The following is a 21,955-nucleotide window of genomic DNA, read 5'->3' on the forward strand; positions in this document are numbered from 1 at the left end:
ATGATCTTGAATCAAGATCAAGAAGAAACAATATACGCATTGTTGGTGTGCCCGAGGACACTTGCAGAAGTCCCATGGAACCATTCGTAGAAGCAGTGTTGAAAACCCTATTTGGCGAAGATCAATTTTCCACTCACTTTTTGGTTGAGCAAGCGCACCGTACTCGGCCCTAGTCACCCGACAGGGAGCCCCACCATGCACCATCATAGTGAGAATGCTTAATTATAGAGACAGAGCCAACATCTTTAAACTATCAAGAGAAAGTGGGACGCTCTGCCATGAAGCTAACAATATTCACATTTATCCCGTCTTCGCAGCTGGGGTCCAAGCTCAAAGAGGATCATATTACCCGGTCAAGGGACTACTGAGAGCCAGACATATCCCATATGCTCTTATTTTTCCTGCAAAATTACGTATTCAACAGAGGGGAAGAGCACATTTCTTCGAAAATCTGTTGGATGCCACGGCTTACATTGAAGCGTCGATCCTGCTCTGCTCACTGGAACATGGGAGAGATTTTAACCATGTCCCAGGAATTGATGGCAGACAGAAGATAGACATGCTAGCTTAATTGAGGAAAGTTATATTGACATTACAAATGTTCGTAATGTATACAGGCATGTAAACATTTTGTTGTGTAGCCGATGTGGTAGTTGGGCCAACCTACTGCCAGGCTACTTTAGGCACACCATTGAAAATGTCCACGGTTAAAAAGGGACGACATCATCAAGTTGGGGTAGATGGTGAGAGAGGGGGATGGATCGGATAGTTCAAGGGAAATGTTGGAACACAAGAATGGGGGAAGGTGATGGGAGGGCAGAGGGTGAAGAGGGGAAGGGAGTTAAAAGTTTCTTAAAAACAGACAGCAGCAGGCGGAGGGCATGCTTGGTTACTGCAACATCCCGATTAACCTATGCAGAATGTTGGTCCATTATTGTATTGTGGCACGACTAAAATGTTGGAAGTGATTTATTTATTGTCATGAAACGTCCAAGGGATAAACAATCCCACAAAGGCCAGGAAGATTGCAGCATACCTGACTAGACATGCTCCCAAAATAATAATGTTACAGGAAACACAAGCATTGGGCCCTGCGAACGCTGGATTCGCACACAATTGGTGGAAACAGAGATACTACACGACTTACTCATCACAAGCTAGAGGAGTCTGAAATCATGATACATCGTTCATTTCTATTCCAGGTGGAGGACACATGAGTGGACCCCGAGGATCGATATGTTATAGTTAAGGGAGTACTAGGAGGGTCACATTGGTGAACACTTACGGCCTGAATATAGATAATCCAGGATTCTACTCACAATTGGGTCAGATACTGACTGAGATGGGAGATGCTCCCATCTTGTGGGGAGGAGATTTTAATACAATCCTGGATGTAAATTTAGACCAATCCAGGACCACCCGGTGTGATCTGTCTGCCAGAGCTAAAATGATTGAGAAAGTAATGAGACAATTGGAACGCATAGATGTATGCAGGAATGAACATCCGGGAGTGGCTGAATATACATACTACTCTACGGTTCATAATGCCATGTCACGGATCGATTTCTGGCTGCTAGCGGCAAGATGGATGCCTCGCTTGCATGTCAATAGAATTCTGGCTCGTACCCTATCAGACCATTCCCTGGTGGTGATATTACTTGAGATTGGTAACACGCCACGACCACAGTCCTTGTGGAGTATGCCACAAGCTGCGTTCACCGATACAGTGCTAGCAGAAAATATCCAGGGAAAAAAATCGATGAGTTATTTCAGATAAATGAGGGATTGGTCCCAAGATACGCCACAGTGTGGAAGACCTTCAAAGAAGTCTGGTTGAGTGGAGCAATTATTTCAGTTACAGCGGGGGTACCAAAGACCACCAGACAGGAGTTGGCAGAGGTAGAATGAGCGTTGTGTAGACTAAAGAATGAATACGGCATAAAAACAGATTACGCATTACTCACGGTGATAAAAGGGAATCTGCTTAAGTTCCAAGAATTAGCCTTCCAAGAGATATGCTATATGGCTAAGCCTGCAAAGGCACGATGTTTTGGTGAGGAAGACAGGCCTGGGTGGTTGTTGGCAAGAATAGTTAAAAGCGAAAAAGGGGACAGCGCCTATCACAAGAATTGAAGGGACAAACGGGGAGCTCTTGACAACCACCAAAGCGATTACTGAAGAGTTTCTACGATATTATAGCAAGCAATATTATAATGCAGACACCTGCATGGAGGAGGAAGTGGAATCATATTTACAAGGAATCCCTCTTCCAGCTCTGCCCAAGGAGGTAAGAGTGACACTAGACACTCCAATAACTGTTGAAGAGATAACTAACGTAATCAATATGCTCATTCCGGCAAGGCTCCCAGGCCGGATGGGCTGGGTATAGAACTTTGTAAGACCTATAGTGACATTCTCGGTCCACGATTACTGAAAATATGTGAAAAGTCATTGGCAATAGGGAAACTACCACCTACACTTACAGAGGCAATCATCTCAGTCCTGCCGAAGCCGCCGGGCAAACCTATGAAGGAGGTCGCTTCCTACCACCCGCTGTCATTAGTTAACAATGACAAAAAGGTTTATGCCAAAGTATTAGAAAATAGAATCCTTCTAGATATGACTTATCTTATACTCTCAGACCAGTCAGGCTTTATCCCACCTAGATCCACAGCCCTTAACCTGCGGTGCCTTGTTGGCATAATAGCTCAGATTGACCAGTAGGCTAAGTGGTGGCAGTATCGCTTGATGCTGAGAAAGCTTTCAACTCTGTGGCCCTCATTACAAGTCAGGCTGTGGACCATGGTGCTAGTAGCACCATGGTTCATGCCGGATTCCGCCATGGTGGATGGCGGAATTACCGTCCCATTCCAAGGTGAGCGGGGCGGTAATTCCCCATTCACCATTTGCCCTTCCCCATTCCCATTTTTGCCCCATAGGGCATAATGGGGATGGGAACGGCGCTAATTACGGCACCGTAAATTACGGTGCCATAATTAGCACCAAGGTCGCTTAGCGCCTTGGACTTTAACGCCTGCAAAAAGCAGGCGTTAAAGTGTGAATCAGGCGTTAAGGGTTAACGGCGCTGACGGCGCCGTTAAACCCTTAACGCCTGACTTGTAATGAGGGCCTGTGTCTTGGAATTACTTATTTGGCATACTTAATCGCTTCGGATTAGGGGGATACTTTGTCAAGTGTGTTAGATTACTATATGCAAACCCGACGGCTAGAATAAGGACTAATGGGTCTCTTTCACAAGCATTCACACTCGAACGGGGAACAAGACAGGGATGCCCATTCTCACCTTTACTGGTTATGTTATGTTTATTGGGTTTATATAACGCTTTAATCCAAAGTGCTTTACAGTATAACAACAAGGTACAATAAAGAAAGAAGCATATATACAAACATGAAGCAAACCAGTGAGACAGTATGTAGAGCAATTTACTGAGGTGGAGGGGGAGAGGGAAAAGAGAAGGGAGAGGGAGAGGAGGTGGGTAGGAGGTTACAAATGAATTGAGAGCAATGGGTGAGAGGAGAAGGGGAAGGGAGGGAAAGGAGATGGGAAAGGAACAGGGGAGTTGGAGAGGGGAGAAGGTAGGGAAGGAAAGTCAGGGGGAGGAGAAGCAGGGCTTTCAAGGAGGTGCAGAAGGATGAGTAGGTGGGAATGGAGTGGATAGAAAGAGGTAAGGAGTTCCAATGTAGGGGGGCCAAGAGCTGAAAGGAACAAAAGCATGAGAAGGCGCATAGGCAGGGGGTACTGTGAGTAAGAAGAGGTCAGCAGAGCGGAGTGAGCGAGAGGGACTATAAAATGAGAGGAGAGAAGAGAGAGATAGGGGGCAAGTTCATGTAGGGATTTGAAGACTAGACATAGGAATTGAAATTTTAGTTGTGAGAAGAAGGGGGGCCAACTAAGCTGCGAGAGTGAGGTGGAGATAGTACCACGGGGGCCAAGCAGACAGAGAGTACAGATAGAGGAGTGGTAGATGTATTTTAGTGGGGCCAGATGAGAGACAGGGAGTCCAAAGAGGAGAGAAGAGCAGTAGAAGAGGCAGGAGAAGATAAGGGAGGAGATTAAGAGTTTGGTAGCGTGGAAGGTGAGGGAGGAGCGGATCTTACGGATGTTGAAGAGATGGTGCCGACAGGCACGAGAGGTGAGAGAGATGTGGTAAGAAAAGGAGAGGGAAGAGTCAATGTGGAGACCAAGGTTGCGAGCATGGGTGGAGATTTGGAGATTGGAAGGGGAAAAGTGGATGAAAGCAGGGGGGTAGGGGAAAGTGTGTTAGGAGGAAAGAAAAGGACTTCAGTCTTGTCAGTGTTGAGGGAAAGAAAATGTGATGACATCCAGTTTTTGATGGCCGTAAGGCAGGAAGATCGAGTGTGGTGGAGGTCGGGAGTGAAAGAAGAGAAGGAGAGAAAGAGTTGGGTATCATCTGCATAGAAATGGTGAGAAATGCTGAAAGAATAGATAACGGGGGAAAGAAAGGAGGTGTAAAGAGAGAAAAGAAAAGGACCTAGAACAGAGCCCTGGGGGATGCCATAGTCCAGGGAGAAGTTGGAGGAGGTGCTGCCACCCGAGGAGATAGCAAAGGTACGATTGGAGAGGTAAGAGGAGAGCCAGGAGAGGACAGAGCCTTTGAAGCAAAAGGAGGACAGAGTAGTAAGAAGTAAGGGGTGATCTACTTTATCAAAGGCGGCAGACAGGTCGAGGAGGATAAGAATAGAGGATAGCTTAGTGTAGCGAGCAGAGAGGAGAGAATTAAGTACGTAGGTGAGTTAGGGCGGAAACTCGATTGAGAAGTAGGGAGGAGAGAGTGAGTGGATACAAAAGCTGAGATTTGATAGTTGAGAGTAGGCTAGGCGCTCGAGGAGCTTAGAGATAAAGGGGAGACGCAAGAAGAGGGTTCCTTCATGATCGGAATGATGGTGGCGTGTTTGAAAGCTGAAGGAAAGGTGGCAGAGGAGAGACAAATGTTGACGAAAGTAGTTAGGTAGGGAACAAGGAGGGGATAGATTTTAGGAATCAGTGAGGTGGGAAGGGGATCAGAAGGGGCAGCAGTAGGGTGAGTTTTGGACAGAAGGGGGGAGACACAGGATGGGGTGATAGGAGAGAAGATAGACATGCTAGCAGATGTGTGCGTGATGGGAGAGGGAGGAGGGGAGTAGGAAGGGGAGATGAGGATGTTTTGATGTAGAGAGAGAATTTTGGATGAGAAGAAGTTGGCAAAGTCGGCGGGAGAGAGGGGCGGGTTGGTAGAGGGATCAGGAGTAGGAGGGGAAAAAAGGCGAGAGAGGGTGTGAAAAATGTGGTGGGGTGAGAAGCTTGTGAGTGGAGGAGGTTAGAGTAGTAGGAGCACTTGGCAGGTTTGAGATGAGTCTTAGATAGAGTAGTATGAGAAATACGAGGATTGATTAGTCAAAGAAGGGGATTTAAGCCAACGTTGTTCAAGGCGATGGAGGAGACGATGCATGTACAGAAGGTGAGGGGAAAGCCATGGTTGGGAAGGTTTGTGGGAAGGGTAAAAGGAAGTGAGAGTGCAGAGTTGGTTGAGACTGGAGGATATTGAGGAGGACAGAGTGGAGAGGGCGTCATCAGACGAGAGTGAGGAGAAGTCAGGAAGAGGGGGAAGGGAGGAAGAGCAGGAGTTGATGAAGAGAGAAGGGTTGAAGTTGCAGCGGTCGCAACGGGAGAAGGAGGTGGGGAGGCAGAGGTGGAGGACAAGGAGTAGGGGGGTAAGGGAGAAGGAGAGTAAGGTATGGTCAGAGTTATAGTTGGGAAGAGAAGAAACAGGTGATGAGGAGTAAAATGAGAGAAAGATGAGATCGAGAGTGGACCCAGAGGAGTGGGTACAGGGGGATCGGAGGGGAGAGAGGAAATAGGAATCGAGAATAGAGAGAAGAGGGGAAGATTGAGAGGAGATGGAATTGGAAGGTTGAAATCGCTGAGGACAGAGAGAGGAGTAGGGGAGGGAGAGATGAGGGAGAGGAGGTGATCCAGGTCCTCATAGAAGGAAGAGAGGGGGCCAGGAGGCCTGTAAATAATTAAGAAGGAGATTGCGTAAGGGAAAGTGAAGGATTTGAAAAGAAATTCGAAGGAGGAGAAGGTAGGGAGAGGTTGGGTAAGGGTTGAATAAAGACATTTAGGGTGGAAAATGAGACCAGTGCCGCCTCCGCACCCAGAGGGGCGTGAGACATGAGTGAAGGAGGAAGTGGGGGTGGAGAGAGAAGCGGAAACAGTAGAATTGAAGGGGGAATCCAAGTTTCAGTGATGCAGAGGAAGTGGAGGTTGAGTTGGAAGAAAAAGTCGAGAGCCGCAGCGGCCTTATTGCAGATGGATCGGGCAGTCCAGAGAGCAATATTAATGATTTTGGAGGGTTTGGCAGTGGGGAGGTGGATAAGGTTGGGATGAGGAGGGATAGTGTGAGGGGAAAGGGGAGAGCAGGGGGGGTAAGTCATGGGGGTGGGCATGAGGATGAGAGGGAGGGAGAGGAAAAGGAGAAGGGAGAAGAAGAGGGGGATGGCAGAGGAAGGAGAGCGAGGAGGGGAGAGACAGGCAGAGCTCATGATAAGGAGGGGGTTTAAGTACGGGGTGGGTGGCTTCAGCAGTAAAGTGATCGTAGACGGAGTAGAGATCAGGGTCCAGAGCAGGATTTGAGGAGCCTAGGGACCTAGAGCCTTAGGCTAACAGGGCGGGAAGGATGAGGCTCTGTAGAGGAGGGGTGAGAAGACTCAGCAGCAGGGCGTCCGTAGGCAGGAAAGAGGGCAAGTAGCGCAGAGGGGAGGAGAGCATGAGGCAAAAGGATGAGATGGATGAGACCCTGAGAAGGAGGATTTGGTAGCCTCGGCAGCAGAGCTTCACACTGTGAGTGTTCCTTGGGAGGGTGTGAGGCCCTGAAGAAGAGGAGTGGTGGCCCCGGAGAGTTGGGTGTCTGAGGATCGTTGGGAGAGCAGCGGCAGAGCTTATAGGGCAGATAGGTGAAGCAGCAGGATCCTAGGGAGAGGGTGGGCCCAGAAGAGGAGGAGTGGGGGCACCAGACAGTTTGGAGAGTGACTGAGTGGGGGAGTGAGAGGTTGCAGCAGCGGAGCGTTCAAGGGTGGTTAGGTTAGGGCAGCAGGATCTTTGGGAGAGCAACAGCAGAGCGTCCAAGGGCTGTTAAGTGTGAGCAGTAGAATCCATAGTAGAGAGGTGAGGTCCTGCAGAAGAGGAGCAGGGGACCTCAGGCAGTTGCGTAGATGCAGCAGGTAAGGGAGCAGCAGAGCGTCCAATGGCTGTTGGGTGAGGGCAGTAGAATCCTTAGGAGAGAGATGAGGTCCTGAAGATGAGGAGCTGGGACCTCAGGCAGTTGAGTAGATGCAGTAGGAACGGGAGCTGCAAGGTCATGGGGTCAGCCGGGGGGTGGGTTGCTGCAGGCAGGTTAGGGAAGCAGGATCTTTGGAGAACAGCAGGTTAGGAGTGCTGATCTTTGGGAGATCAGCAGGCTAGGGCAGTAGGATCTTTGGGAGGACAGCAGCAGAGCGTCTTAGGGGTGTTAGGTGAGGGCAGTAGATTCCTTAGAAGTGAGATGAGTTCCTGAAGAGGAGGAGCGGGGACCTCAGACAGTTGAGTAGATGCAGTAGAAACGAGAGCAGCAAGGTCGTGGGGTCAGCGTGGGGGTGGGTAGGGTTGCTGCAGGCAGAGTACAATGGAGGGAGTGATGGTCAGTGATGTTAAGGTGCACCTTGGGAGTCCTCGGATGGTAGACAACTGACCGTAGATAGTGCAGAGTCCAAAGTCAGTTGAGCTAGTGCGGTAGTTCCAGTGCAGCAAGGATGTCGAGTCAGCAGCGGAGGGGTTGGGTAGCAGTGGACAGTGCTCAATGGGCGAAGACAACTGTCACTGGAGAGCAGGATCAGAGTGGGAGAGGAACGCGCTCCTACGGCCACCAGTTAAAGGGGGGGGGGTGTCGTAGGTCGTGAGGACTCTGTGCCCAGTTGGATGGCACCAGCCGCGACGGCAGAAATGAACCAGGCGACATGGAGCAGGGGGCCAGGCCGGTCGCAGCAGGTGTAGGAGCCGCAGAGGTAAAGAACATGAAACCTGCGCTGACACTAGAGCTGCCTCCTGTGAGCAGGTTCAAAACAGTACTGTAGTCTGTTGCAGCAGGGGACTGCTGGAGGTTCCGTAATGCAAAGGAGATTGTGAGGTGCCTTTGGTGCGGCTGCAGTGGTAGACGATGGGCCCCTGGGCATGTGGGGCACTGGTGTAGACCGCCAAGAGAGAAGTTAGTGGCAGAGGGGGGTGGGCGAAACAGACAGAAAGCGAGCGCGGCGAAGGATCTGCGAGGCTGGGCCCGCTGGGAGCAGAATGCTGCAGCAGTCAGGTGAACGCTGTCCAGCCAAGTCTGGAGCAGTGCTAGAAATAAGCCTCAGGAGACATGGAGGGCGGATGTACTCACAGCGTTGGAAGACAGGATTGGGGGGGGGGGGCTTGACCACCCAGACAGTGCAATGCAGGCGATCGGAAAACAGCTGCAGATCTTTAGGTGGAACGTAGGCGTAGGCGAGCACACTGCTTCAGAGCAAGTGGTGGCGCGAGGACCAGAACGCGCGAACGTGGCCGAGGTCCGCGGGCTGCGTTCTGGTGGAACCAGTTAGTGGTTCTTGAAGGAACTGGGCCTGGCTGTGCCTGGGGTGCCAGTGGACAGGATCGTAAAGTGGGGGCTCAGGAAAATTGTAATAAGTATTGATCTAAATCAGTTTGAATCAGCCTGATTGGGGATACGCCAAATCAGACTTCCCTGGTGGTATGTTGCGGTTGCGCTCACAACAGAACCACTGGCACAAGAGATGAGGGAAAGGCACGCGCATAGAGGGATACACATAGGTGGGCCGCCCCTGGATGTCTCTTTATATGCAGATTACACTTAACTGTATATAAGAAACCCAGAAGTACACTTAGGACCAGTTATGGACATAGTGGCTACATTCACCAATTACTCAGGCTACAAAATCAATACTATTTAATCTGAACTGTTTCCACTTACAGACAATACTAAATTGCCAGCTGATCTTAGGGGGCTCAGATGGACCCCAACAACCTTTAAATACTTGGGGGTGATGGTATCGCGTATGCAACAGACATAATTTGAAAAAAAACATGACACTTACATTAACACCCTTGCTGTAAGGTTGGAACTCTGGAGGAGATCCCCGGTGTCCCTAAATGGTAGAATAGCCCTGCTTAAAATGGTGGTAATACCCAAACTCCTATATTATTTCTCAACTACCCCAAACTGGCCGGTTAAAGCGTTTTTTGCTAAACTCCGATCCTTGGCAGTACAGTTTGTATGGTGAGGCGGAACACGGAGTATGAGCTCGGAAGGACTGACAGGGCCCTATGAACGGGGAGGCCTGGCCACCCCTGACTTCAAATTGTATTACCTAGTCGCTCAAGCACAATACACAGGATACTGGTACACATTAACTGCCAGGCCGGTACATACAGATTTAGAGCGACACTGAGCAGCCCCTACAGATCTCAAGGCAGTCATCTTAAATGACCGATACATGGACACATGCACATTCAATCTGGTACGCACAACAGTTAAGGCTTGGGCCCAACTATTCAAGCACCAAGAAATAGCGGTTCTGTATAGCACCAAGATCAGACTTTGGAACTGCCCTCCCGTACGCCCTACTTATGACACTGATATACAAAGGTCCTGGGAATCGAGTAAAGAAATGGTCCTGGGGGACTTATTCCCTGGGGGTAGGTTCGTGACCCAAGAAGAATTCATGGAAAAACTAGGGGTGAGCCCCGGGTCGGTTGCTGCAATACTTCCGAATGCGAGCTGCAGTGCGCTGAAATTGACCATTGTTTCTGCAAGAGCAAGAGCCATGTGAAAGTAGTGAGGTAATAACATCGATAGATAGGTCGAGGGGGCAGGTCTCACAACTCTACAGAACTGTGCAAGCTGCTCAGTCCCCCCTCCCCCGAAGAACATCCAAGGCAAAATGGGAGAGGCATCTGAATGAAAGTATAGATGATGCAAAATGGCGTAGATATTGTCTCCTGACAAGGGAAGTCGCATTGAATCCAAGATTAAGACTCATCCAATTCAAAGTTCTGAATCAGTTGCATTACACTCCTGCAAAAGTGGCAAGTTTCTGTCCAAGCGCTGAGGATATGATATATGATATGGCATTTATAACGCGCCTATACACATGTGTTTCAAAGCGCGTAGGATAGGTGCATGAAATGTGGGCATGGAAGCGCTAACCCATTTCACATGTTCTGGAAGTGTCCTTCAGTGGAACAGTTCTAGCAGACGGTCGCGAGAGCCCTGCACGATATGGTTGGGATACCACCTAAACTTCTCCCACTCAAATACCTGCTGGGCGATATTGAGAAAATATCCACACTCAAATGAAAATTATTTAATATATCCTTTATAATTGCAAAAAAATGTATACTTTGTAAATGGAAATCGAAAACTGCACCACATGCGATGAATGGCTCAGTGAATTGACGTATGTGAATGAAAGAAAAGGGGATATGCAATGACTGTACCTTGGACATGTCGACATTGATATGTCTGGGGATCATTCCGGGAATACATAGAAGCAATATCAGCTAAGACTTGATAAATAAACAATGCATTTGTAAAGATGTTGAGTTAAGTGAACCAACACTGTATGTCTCATTATTGTCTGAAACATAGCAGTCGTGGGACCCAGGCCCAAACTGTCTACCTGTCTGCTTAAATATAAGTTTTAAAAAAAAGGAGCCATTTCCATCCTTGTTCGTCTTCGTAGGACCCATGGGGCTTCAATGTGTTCCTTGGCCCTTTATTTTTAGAGAAAGAAGAAGTATGTGTGGGCTGGTTGCACATATATTTGGGACAACAATTTGGCTCTTTCCTGTTTTCTGGTTTTATGTCTAGCAGAAACCCCAGGCAGTTTAACGATGCATGTTGTTTGCGAATCATAGCTGCCATTTCAGGGAGACAGCAATGAATATGACAAAGTTTCCCTGAGGTGGAAATCGGGGGTTCTATGAATTCAAAGTCGCATGAGGATAGCAACCTAAATGATGGAACCTTATAAAAAAGTTCCAGTAGAAGTGAATCGATTTAAATGGCAGCCTCTTTAACCACCCAGCCCGTAAGTGTGCCCGCCTGTAGGATAGACCTCCTTTTCCTTAGCACCACTTTCTGCCTCTGTTTCTTGTTTTTAGGGGTGTTTGTCGGATCCAAAGTGGAGTTTGATGGGTGCATCACAATAGCGGCACTAAGCCCTCACATGTGATGGTTGTTTCCCCTTTGTCACCCTCTCCTGCAGACGTTTTGCCAGGCGCCACTGTTTGCACATTGGGTAGGTGTATGGGGAAAGGGCTTTTTCACCCACCTGAGAACAATTCTCTTGAATCTCTGGACTTGTTGCAGAGAGGTTAAAGATGTATCAACTTGGACATCTGGCGTCTGTTCCATTTCCGGTGTAATCAGTGATTGTAATTTTATGATTGCCACATTTTGTCGCTTTACGTCCTCGTGGAACACGCCACAGAGTTTAAGTATAATTATTACAGCAAAGTTTAAGACACCGGAATGTGCAGTAACAGAGGAGTTTTCCCTAACCGAGTTATTGGGAACATTTTCCGGCTGCCTGCTCCCTGTCTGCGATAGCCCTGGCTCTTCTGTTGAATCATAATGCAGTTTGGAACTCACCGATAATCTTTGTGTATCGATAACTTGTGGCTGTGCCTCATGTGGACTACTACCACTCGTGTCAACTGCTGGTCGTTTGTATTATTACTTGTCAGCCCTAGAGGCAAGCTCGTGTGGAGAGCATAGCAAAGGTTCAACAGTGAGTTGTTGTCAATCACTTCAGAGGATGATATGCTACTCTCGCTTGAGGTAGGGCCAACATCGCGTAAGTCTTGAGCTGTTACAAGTTTACTCGCCTTTGAAAGGAAGGTCGTGATTTTATCCTTGCTTCGAGCCAGAAGCTACCTTCATCAAACCCTGAGTGTTCGTACTATTGTCAATAACCTCAAAGGGATGGTTTTGAGGAGCAGTTTTACTGCTCAACGTTTGTTTGCCAGGTCTTAAGTAGTAGGGTTTTATTCTGCAAATGTTGCTGGTTTTGTTATGTGCGGTAGCTTTACCCAGCATTATAATTTGCAATAGACCGTTAGGCACCTACTTTAGCCTCTTTTCTCAGGCCAAAGAGGAGAGAGGGAGGGGGTTAGATACCAAATCAATAGGAGAAAGTGTCGAAGGTGCAGCGGAAATACAGCCCAGTTCCTTACCAGTACGTGTTGAGATGGGCAAGGTGGTAGTCCTCAACACCTACAGACCACTGGTGGCTGAGTCAGTGGACAAATGGGGGACCATAAGTCCCACGTCCCAACTCCCAAACAACAAAACACACTGAGCACACTGCACGCTCCGTGTGTGCTGCAGTATTAGTATCTGCCTCCAGGCAGACAGGTATTGGAAAGTGCAAAAAGACTCCAATGTGGGAAAGCGAGCAGCAGCTTTTAGTGTGTCCACCAGACCAGCCAAAACACATGGCAGCATTATGTTGTTAGTGACATTCTTTAAGCTCGACAAGCGTGTTCCCGATTAGCAAACAGAGTGTGCAGAAAAAAGGAACTGAGGTCATGGGGCATGGTGCCGCTATATATACTGCCCCCGACATCCTATCCGGTGCAGGACTCTTAGAGGCGTCAGACAAAACTGACGTGGAGCTGCGCTGCACTCCCTGGCAGCAGAAATGTTTCGGAGAACAGCTGCGCTGGGATAGGGATATTAGAGATGAGGAAAGAATCCATTTGAAATGTCTTTCCTTCCTGGAAAGGGTCACGCTCTCATTGAAACCAATCATGTGTTCATATAATTAACAAAACATAGAAGATAACTAACACAATTGTAGACCCTACAGTTTGGTCTTGTACAAAGTCTGTTAGAACGCAACACCCTCTGCAGAGCTGATCTGCTTTCCAATGCCTGCCTCCACATAGTCAATACGTATTAAGTATGTCTCCAAATACCAGGACGGTCCCCACTTCAGGGGAGGCCTCTGTCACTACTGTTGTCACTCTACTTTTGATAATAAAACCAGAAACTAGCCCCCCTTCAAGTTATCCGTCTTTTTCCTCTGGTTGCACTAATGTCAGGAACAAGGTGGGCAGCTCTAGCAAATATTAATCTGATAACACAACCCATAGAGAGATAAAGAGAGAGACAGGGAATGAGACAGTGAGAGACAGGGAGATAGGGACATAAGAAAGTGTGCAGTGAGAGAGCGCTGGAACCACATATGTTATGCCAGGTACAGATACTACATGAGATTTCTTCTGAAAAATATATTCTACTAACCTTGTCAGAATAAGCACAAGGGTACTCACTGCAGCATTGCAGAAGATTGGTTTCTCGATTACTGTTGGTGGTAATTACAGTTAGGAAAGGTGGTAATCTGGGAGCCCATCCAAACTGCAGGAATACCGTATGTGAGGCATTAACAGTTGTAGATTTACTGTAATAACGCTGCCTGTATTTTTGCATGCATTCTTTTACATTATATATACTTTACCACTTATAGCCTTATTTTGAGTATAGCAATGGATTATGTATAGTAGCAGATTTTACCACTACTAAACAATTTCTTATAATGCAGTGACGGGACATCATTGGCCCTTCTCGGCATTACATGACAAAGAGGGGGAGAAGGTCGGCTTCAAAGAGGCCACTGTTCGACCCCTTTGGGTCTCTCTTTGGAAGAATTATTCTCCCCATGCCAAGGTGGTATTCCACCTTGCAATAATCGCTGGAGGTAAATAAAAGTCAGGGCCTGTAACAGTGGGCGGTATATTCAATTTTAGTGGAAGGATTTTAACTGCTAGACTCACTAATCAGGTTCCACATTTAAAAAGTTTCTGAGGATTCACAACCCTTAAAGTTCTAAAGTAAGTAGGCATCATTCCACAGTTGAAATAGAAAATCTGATTTCAACTGCTGTACTAAATGAGAATGTATGTAGAAGACCATTTAATTGTGGACAAACAAGTTCATCTGCACTGTGTAGTTCACTGATTGTCCTCATGAGAATAGATAGGATCAGGAGCAGATGCTGCTTGCAAGTTATTTCAGTGACATCACAATTGGGTTGTTAAAATCATTCATCCAATCCTTAGCTACTTTATGAGTGGCCAAAGAGGACCATCCTTGTCAATTGAAAATGTACTTTATTCAGATGTATTTGTTTGGAGACCCCTAGGCAAAATAATATCCAATTTAAAATATTGATGCCTCAGTATGAGCTCCCATGACATTTCTAATTCTGTTGATTAATGCCTTTACTAGTTATTGAGCAGAGTATGTATTTATAGGTACCCAGTAATTTTACCGATTTATTTTTTACAGAGGTACATTTTACAGAAAAAATACCGAAATGCAACTATATATGGGGTTAGGGGGTAAGCGATTAAAAGGGCTGGGTAGAGGGTTGGGGTGGGGTTTAAAACTTAAGTAAACAGGGGGTTTGAGGAGGAACCCCTCACCCCCAATTAAAAAGAAATCTGCATTTTTTATTTTTGGCAAAATTTACTTCAGTAAAAAGGCACTTCCTTTACAGAGGGATAACGTCTTTGCTGAAGAAAAAGAGGAAGCAGAGCACATCCGTTGATGCTCTGATTACAATTAAGTGACCACCATTCTTTACTCAGCTGTGACTTTTACAACACAAGTGTAATATGATTTCCACCACTCGCATTACCTTTTTTCTCACTTCAGCCTCTTTAAATTCTGACAAGTAAGATCCAAGTTTATTTTCTTAAGGTCTCTTTAAATACAAGGGAAGCAGAGAAAATCTTATGACCTCTGCTGATCTTACTGGCAAGGAACCGACAGGTGACACTGACATGCCTGTGACGTCATGGGCTGCAGGTTGTGAGGGAATGGAGAATGAGGGGGGGTTCAATGTTGTCAATTGGTGGCCAATTGACCACTGGGGTCATGTTGGTTGCATCTTGATGGGGTATCTTGTTAATAACGGAGCCTATGAGGCTCCAAGTTGGATTGAAGAAATACACACCTTTTCCCTCTGCCAATGCTTGTTTTATGGGAAAGTTTACTTATCTGTGTGTCTTTCTTATCTCTGTAACAGGGTGTCCAATAACTAAATTTGTTGTCATTGGCCTAGGGAAGATAGAACCTTTGAACAACACAAACGAATTGCATATTATGAATGGACAGTTCTCATTCAGAGGTAGAAAGGGTTAGTTGAGAAAGTGTTGGCATTTTATTAACAGCTGTACATCCAAGTGGAAATACCTCCATTATCTGGTTACATGCATGCAACCACTGTATGCGTTGATTGTGACAGTGTTAATACTGCAATTATATTTGATCAAAAACTAAGTAGTGGTTAAGCCTAGCTTTCCTAAATGCCTGTCATTATCCGTTATCTGAATCTAATACAATCTAGAGAAAGGAATATAGTTAAATATAAATAGGTGTAGAGTTGAATACTTACCACCTGTTTCATGGCAGCCAATCTCCACTAAATCACTGTCTCGGAGTTCTTCACAAACTTTCCCCCAATTTGTCTCCTGGAGTTTCTTGCCGTGCTCAAACGTCAGAGTCTGATTGAACAATTCCATTTCCTGAACCAAGATAAAAATATACATGATCTAAGTGTTTGCAGTTTCAATATCTCTAGGAGAGTTGCATGATAATTCAAATGGCACTTTCATATCAATGATAATTGATGCGATTCATACTGTAAAACTGGGCTCTCCGGCACACCAAATAGTGAATTTTAATATTGTTTTCCAAATATACAAACAGCATGCCATGCACATTATTATATGCACATTTAATACATATTAATTGTGCATATCCTCAAAACAGGACTAGATTTGGTGGAATCTAACGTAATTTCTATTACGTTTTGGATGGTTTTATTCCTACACATATACTTCTGTCTTTCTTTTTTTGACTTGTTTGCTCTTTTCTCTGTATCCCCTCTTCTCGACCTCTCTTCTTCTCCTTCGCCTGTCATTCACATTACCCTTTACTCTCTATTTTCCACATACCTCCCTCTCTTTCTATTTGTTTGTAAAATGCAATTATCTGAAGATGGCCTCATTATTCTTGGCATTTTGACAAATGTACTGTTTTTTTGTGTAAACATTTTTTATTAATGTTTTAATCCCACCAGATGCAGGTTTTCATACCTTTGATTGGACTAATGATAGATACAATGCAGATATTTACATTAGTTTCTTTACAAATAATCAAAGAACAACAACAGGGCATACATATACATGATGATTAAGTAAAGCAAAACCTACATAAATAAATAAATAAATAGATGAACAAATATGCACATTGTAAAGGAATATGTTGGTCGAATGGCTGAAGAACATATATTATGCCTATCAGGCATTGAAAAAATCATTTTTTTTTTAAATTGTGTGTTCAGTTTATAATAAACATTTACACATTCACTATGATATGAACTATTAAATACATTACATATATACATGACAGTACATTAAATCCACACAAGAAAATAAAATAAAAAAAGAAACATTGACTATTGTATCGTGTAACACTTAAAACCAGTAATTTAATCAGCAGGCCATTCAGTGATGTACCATAACACCTCCGAAAACATGTTTGGAACTTTGATGGGTGATTTATTGTTAATGCTCAAGCAGAGAGGTCGTCCAGGAGTATTAGCAACCTGGCAGGGGAGCCAACCAATCAGGTGGCTAGAAACGTGGTCTTGAATTGGCTACCCCCACCATCTTTCCCTCACCCTACATCCCCTTTTTTAAAAATGTTCATTTCCCACCCCCAGGCCCTACCCCACAATTACTTTATTTTGGTACGGAACCTCGCCTTCCCTTTCCATGGCGGCCATCTTGGGAAAGTATTTTCCTTCATTCAATGGGACACGCGTGGCGTTCCATTGAATGAAGGAAAATACTTTTTTTTTAGCACCTTGTGTTATTGCTTTGGCAACCCGGGCTGCAAATAGCCTTAATCCTCCGTTCCAAGGGCTGTAATGGTGGGTAACGGCCCAGATCCCTCGGCTGCCAGGCTGTTACCCCCGTGCCAGCCCTTGGAACAGGGGATTAACGCCATAATGATGCAAAGATCTTGGAAGGGGTGTATAATAAGTAAATTATCTGGGTTTTGAGGCCCCCCTTCTTAAATATTGGCACCACATAAGAAGCATGCCAAATTGATGGAAAGGAAGCTACCGCTTATATGTTGTTAAAAAGAGCCTCCACTATCCCTGCCCATAACTGAATTTTGTTTACAGACTAGGGGCCTCATTACAAGTACAGCAGTGTAGGAAAAAACAGCAGTAATGCAGTGGTAACTATGTTACCACTGCATTACTGCCACAATACCGCACTTTGTTACTATCCCTTTGGTGGTGAGGTGGAGGAAATGCCAAGAATCTGACATAGATCCTGCCAAGTTGATGAATAGGAACCACCTGCTGATATGTTATTAAAAAGAGCATCCAATACCCCTGCCCATAACTCTGGATTTTGTTTACAGACTAGGGGCCTCATTACAAGTATGACTGTGCAGGAAAAAACAGTGGTAATGCGGTGGTCACTGTGTTACCCCTACATTACCGCTGCAATACCGCACTGCCGTATTATCCCTTTGGTGGTGAGGCAAAGGAAAAACCTCCAGCAAAATGCTGGAGGTAGTTCCACCACTGTACTGCCAAAAAAGGCCAAGTCGGCAGAATTACCATTGGTGGAAATTACCGCAAGGGACAATTCCACCGAAATTCCCATGGTGTCCCATGGAGACTATATAAATGGGGACTAAGACCACCATACCACCCCTTGTAATCCGGCGGCAATTCCGCTGGACCAAGTGGCAGTAACGGTAATTCCGTTTGGCGGTATTCCAGCATATTTACCACTGGAATACTGCCAAACTTGTAATTAGGCCCTAAGATTGGAATCTCGTCTGGGTTTCTAGATTTCTTAATCTTTCCAAGAATTGACTGGTGTGTGTGTATGACCCATGCCAGGCACCCAAACTATTTATATCGAATGATGGTCTAGTCAACGTAGGGGAAGCTAATTTATTCTTACAATTATTATTCAGAGAGAGGCAGATATTACATTGTCAAGAGCAGATGTTAATTCAATGTGACCCATATCAGTTTTGACAATGGTCTTCCAAACAATTCCAGTGTCAAATGTATTTATAATAGACAACATGTGTTGGCTATCAATTAAAGCCAATTAGATCGTGTGTCCTTTTGCCCAATTCCTATAACTTTGTTTAAGGTGCTTGGAATTAGAAGACCTTTCTGAAGTAGACAAGGATACATTGTGAGCAGTTTTCCTCAAATTCTCATTAAGAGCCTTCTTCCCATCAGCAACAGTACGATCATATTTGTATGCATGTACACATTTCCCACTAACCCCATTGGCAAATGTGTTGAATACAGACTTCAAGACTGATATAATGAGTAAGGAGAAGGACAACAAGTCCGAATTCGCTTACCTCGGAAAGTTATTAATTTCCATGTGCTCCCAGAAACGGATTGTATTAAAGTTCTTAGTTCTTGATAGCTTTATAGGACCAATACAATTTTTCTTTTGGTTAGAGACTAACAAGTCTTTCGGCCTCTGGGTATTTTGAAATTTGGGTGCATGTAATACAGGTTGCAAGATTAGGTTTGCCTGGACCCTCAATTGGGTCTCAATAATACTTAGCAAACTTATCTGATCTAATAAAGCTCAGATGCAAAGATGAAATCAATAGTAGACCTACCATTTCCTCTATGCCAAGTATGACAACCTAGCATGTCGCCAGCTACGTTGGGTAAGGAAGGCATGGTACCAAACAGTGAAGACAGACACAGGTGATCACAGTTCAAGGGTGTTTATTGAGCTTCAATGGGTTGGTTAAACACCAATCTATCCCTAAGTCTAAGGATGGGGGAAAGCTTTGACCATCAAATAATAATAATGCAGTTGTAGTCGAGTCTCTGTCAAAATAAAAGGGCCTATACTAATAAACCTATTGCCAATCCTTACTTCTAAATACAAATTGGTGTGGGACAATAGTGTATGCAAAACGAAAAGTGTTCAAGAAATAATGTCAGGATAAGTGAGCAGTTGGCTTCCCTTCTCCACGTTTGGAGCATGGGACAAGGAGGCACGTTCACGCTTTTCCCACACTCTGGCTTCTCTGCCACGTGGAAACAGTTCAAAGCACAGGTATCAGGGCCTTCTGCCAAAGCCTCTTTCCCAATAACAGTCTCTTGTTGCAGAGGGCCTGTCCTAACAAACAAGCATCAAAGTTCCTTTTTCATCAGGATTTCATATTCACATGTTCTCGATTCCAGTGTTCATCATGGGTCTCCCTCCTTCGGACTCGGACCCCTTTTATCACCATGTTCACAATTGGTCTTCCTCGTTCGGGCCCGGACCATGTAATCTCACTTTCTACGTTTTCCTCTTGATATCAAAGATAGAAGACTTTCAAATGTGTGTTGGGTTTTGCTGAAACTGTTGCAGATTCACTTCACACTTTCGTTTCTGCCACTACTTGGCTGGATAACTTACAGAGACCTTTGACTGAGCACCCACACGGTGCCGGACTGCTCTGTCACTGGTATTATTATCTTTATTTTTAAATGTTCAAAACATACATCAGCAATTAAGCTTTCCTCGTGTCTTTCATCACACGTGTTTCAATCTTCGTTTGTGCGCTCTTTGTACAATGTTGCTGCTTGCAACCTTGACTTCAACACAGGCCAGTCTTGCATCAGTTTCCACAACTCACCGGCTGTGTTGACCCCTCAGGCGCTGCTTTGATCTTGGAGGTAAGGACGGTACTACAGTGGCTGCTGATCCTCCCCGACTCGGTCAGTCGTGCAGGAGGGACCTGGGTATCTCTGACACACAATACAGGATTCTTCAGTTTGGTTTCGTGGCCTTATGCTTTGTACTCTAAAGGGTTCTGGAAAGCAATGGTTTCTCACCGGAAAGGTCAAGGGTATCTGCCTCCTTGCGTACCTTTCTTGGCTTGCCATCTTTCTGCTCTTGTTCAGCTGCCATCAGAAAAGTACTATTCCTTTGTGTGCTTTGCCTCGCTCAGAGTGTGCTCTCGTGCGCTGCCTTTTATCCATATGGGGAGGTATAATGGAAGTCAGGTGTGAGTGATTATCAGTAATTGCCTGACCTTGCCTGACAATTGAAGTGGGACATGCCAGGTACAATGCTCGGGTGTGAGTCTGTTTTTTCACAGAGCGGGCTGTCTGTGTAAAAGTGTGTGTGAAGGGAAAGGTGGGGGGGTCGAGTTTCTAAATATCCTATTGGGTAGGATGGGGTAAAGGTGTTACCGGGAGGGGGATACTGCGTCTCACCATCAGGTGTCCTTCTCCCACTCCTCGAAGACCCCTCACCCAGGTGATCCTCCCACACTGATCCACCCCCGGGGTCTGGATCCAAAGAAGATGGCCGTGCCCTGGCCATCTGAGAGACAGACCCCTAGGGACCAGCGGTTGAGACACCTTCTAGTTGCTCACAGATGCCATTAACATTGTACATATGTCAGTTAGACATAATCTCATTCCAGAGTATCCCACACTTGTCATGGGATCCATTGGTCTGCACCGTAGTTTGAGAAATGGAGTTTATTAATGTGACAAGTATAAAACAATTAAAATCCCCCGTTATTATAATGTAACACATCCCATAGGCTCATACCAGGTTAGAAGACTACGTTCTAGTGATGATAGAAGAGGGGTAAGTTTGGTTTGCATTGGATTCCAATACAGTGTAATTAAAAACCAATGGACTGTTTTTTTTCAGGTCCTACCCCCGGCCATGATAAAATAGTAGCCATTATGGAGTCGGACTCCAAGTCCCATAACTCAACTGAGGGGCAGAAGGAATTTTATACCACAATCAATTATTGCCCTTAAGGTCGCCCTAGGTCCCCTTTCCTCGCCTTATTCAAATGAACGGTATAGCCATCTAGGATTGGCGTTACCATCAGCCAAACTTCCTGGAATGGAAACATCTGGGTATTTTGATACCTTTCAGTCTGGTTTCAGACCAGGGAGAGGAACTGAATCAGTTCTGAACTCTGTATTCGATGACCTCACCCACCTAGTTGATCAAGGCGGGGTGGGAGCTCTTTTCTTGCTCGGCCTCTTTCGACACGGTAGATCATTCCATTCTGATATCCCGTCTGTCGAGCGCAGGCCTTGGAGTTCAGGTTCTGAAGTGGTTCGCAGCCTTCCTGGCTGACCGGTCCCAGTCAGTATTTCTGCCCTCTTTTTGCTCTGAATCCATTTCACTATTCTGTAGAGTCCCACAATGACCTGAGCTTTCGCCTATTCTCTTTAACAAATACATCCGCCCTCTTCTTCTTCTTATCATGTCTCATGGCTTCCGCTTTTACTCCTATGCAGACGACACAGATCTTGGTTCGCCCCCATCTCTCCGCCCTGAGACGGCAACTCGGCTCAGGAGCTGCCTTGAGGATTTGGGGGCCTGGATGGCTAATAACTCTCTTAAACGTAATGGCAGCAAAACCAAGGTCCTTGTGGTAGGAACAACCAGTTCACTTCCCTACTGGACCCCTGACTTTTGGCCTACTTCCTTTGGCTCGTTCCCCTCTCCGTCCCCTGTAGTGAGAAATCTGGGGGTAAAGTTTTCATCCTCCCAGACCATGACCGAGCAGGTGGGCGCAGTCTGCAAATCCGGTCACTTTAAGTTGCGCACCCTTCGGATGGTCCTTCCCTTCATTCCTGGTCACTTTCATGCCCCATTGGTAGCAGCATTGGTTCTTAGCGCCGCTGGCTACTGCAACTCACTTTACCTTGGCCAACTACGCTACCTGATTACCCGTATCCAAATGCTTCAGAATGTGGCAGCCAGAACAGTTCTCTGCCCCCCCGGCACGTACGC

At 45.9% G+C, this 21,955-nt stretch overlaps 1 protein-coding gene across 3 annotated transcripts in view; it reads right to left on the minus strand.

Moving 5' to 3' along the window:
- NEK5 (NIMA related kinase 5) overlaps positions 1-21,955 on the minus strand; it is a 1,893,692-nt gene that overhangs the window by 335,751 nt on the left and 1,535,986 nt on the right. For all 3 annotated transcript variants that reach the window (XM_069639859.1, XM_069639857.1, XM_069639858.1), the window contains one exon: positions 15,517-15,646. In XM_069639859.1, the coding sequence (XP_069495960.1) occupies positions 15,517-15,646 (130 nt within the window). The remainder of the gene's footprint in view (positions 1-15,516; positions 15,647-21,955) is intronic.

This window comes from Ambystoma mexicanum, chromosome 7q, assembly GCF_040938575.1.
Source record: "Ambystoma mexicanum isolate Mex_15411 chromosome 7q, UKY_AmexF1_1, whole genome shotgun sequence".
In the NCBI taxonomy this organism is placed as follows: Eukaryota; Metazoa; Chordata; class Amphibia; order Caudata; family Ambystomatidae; genus Ambystoma; species Ambystoma mexicanum.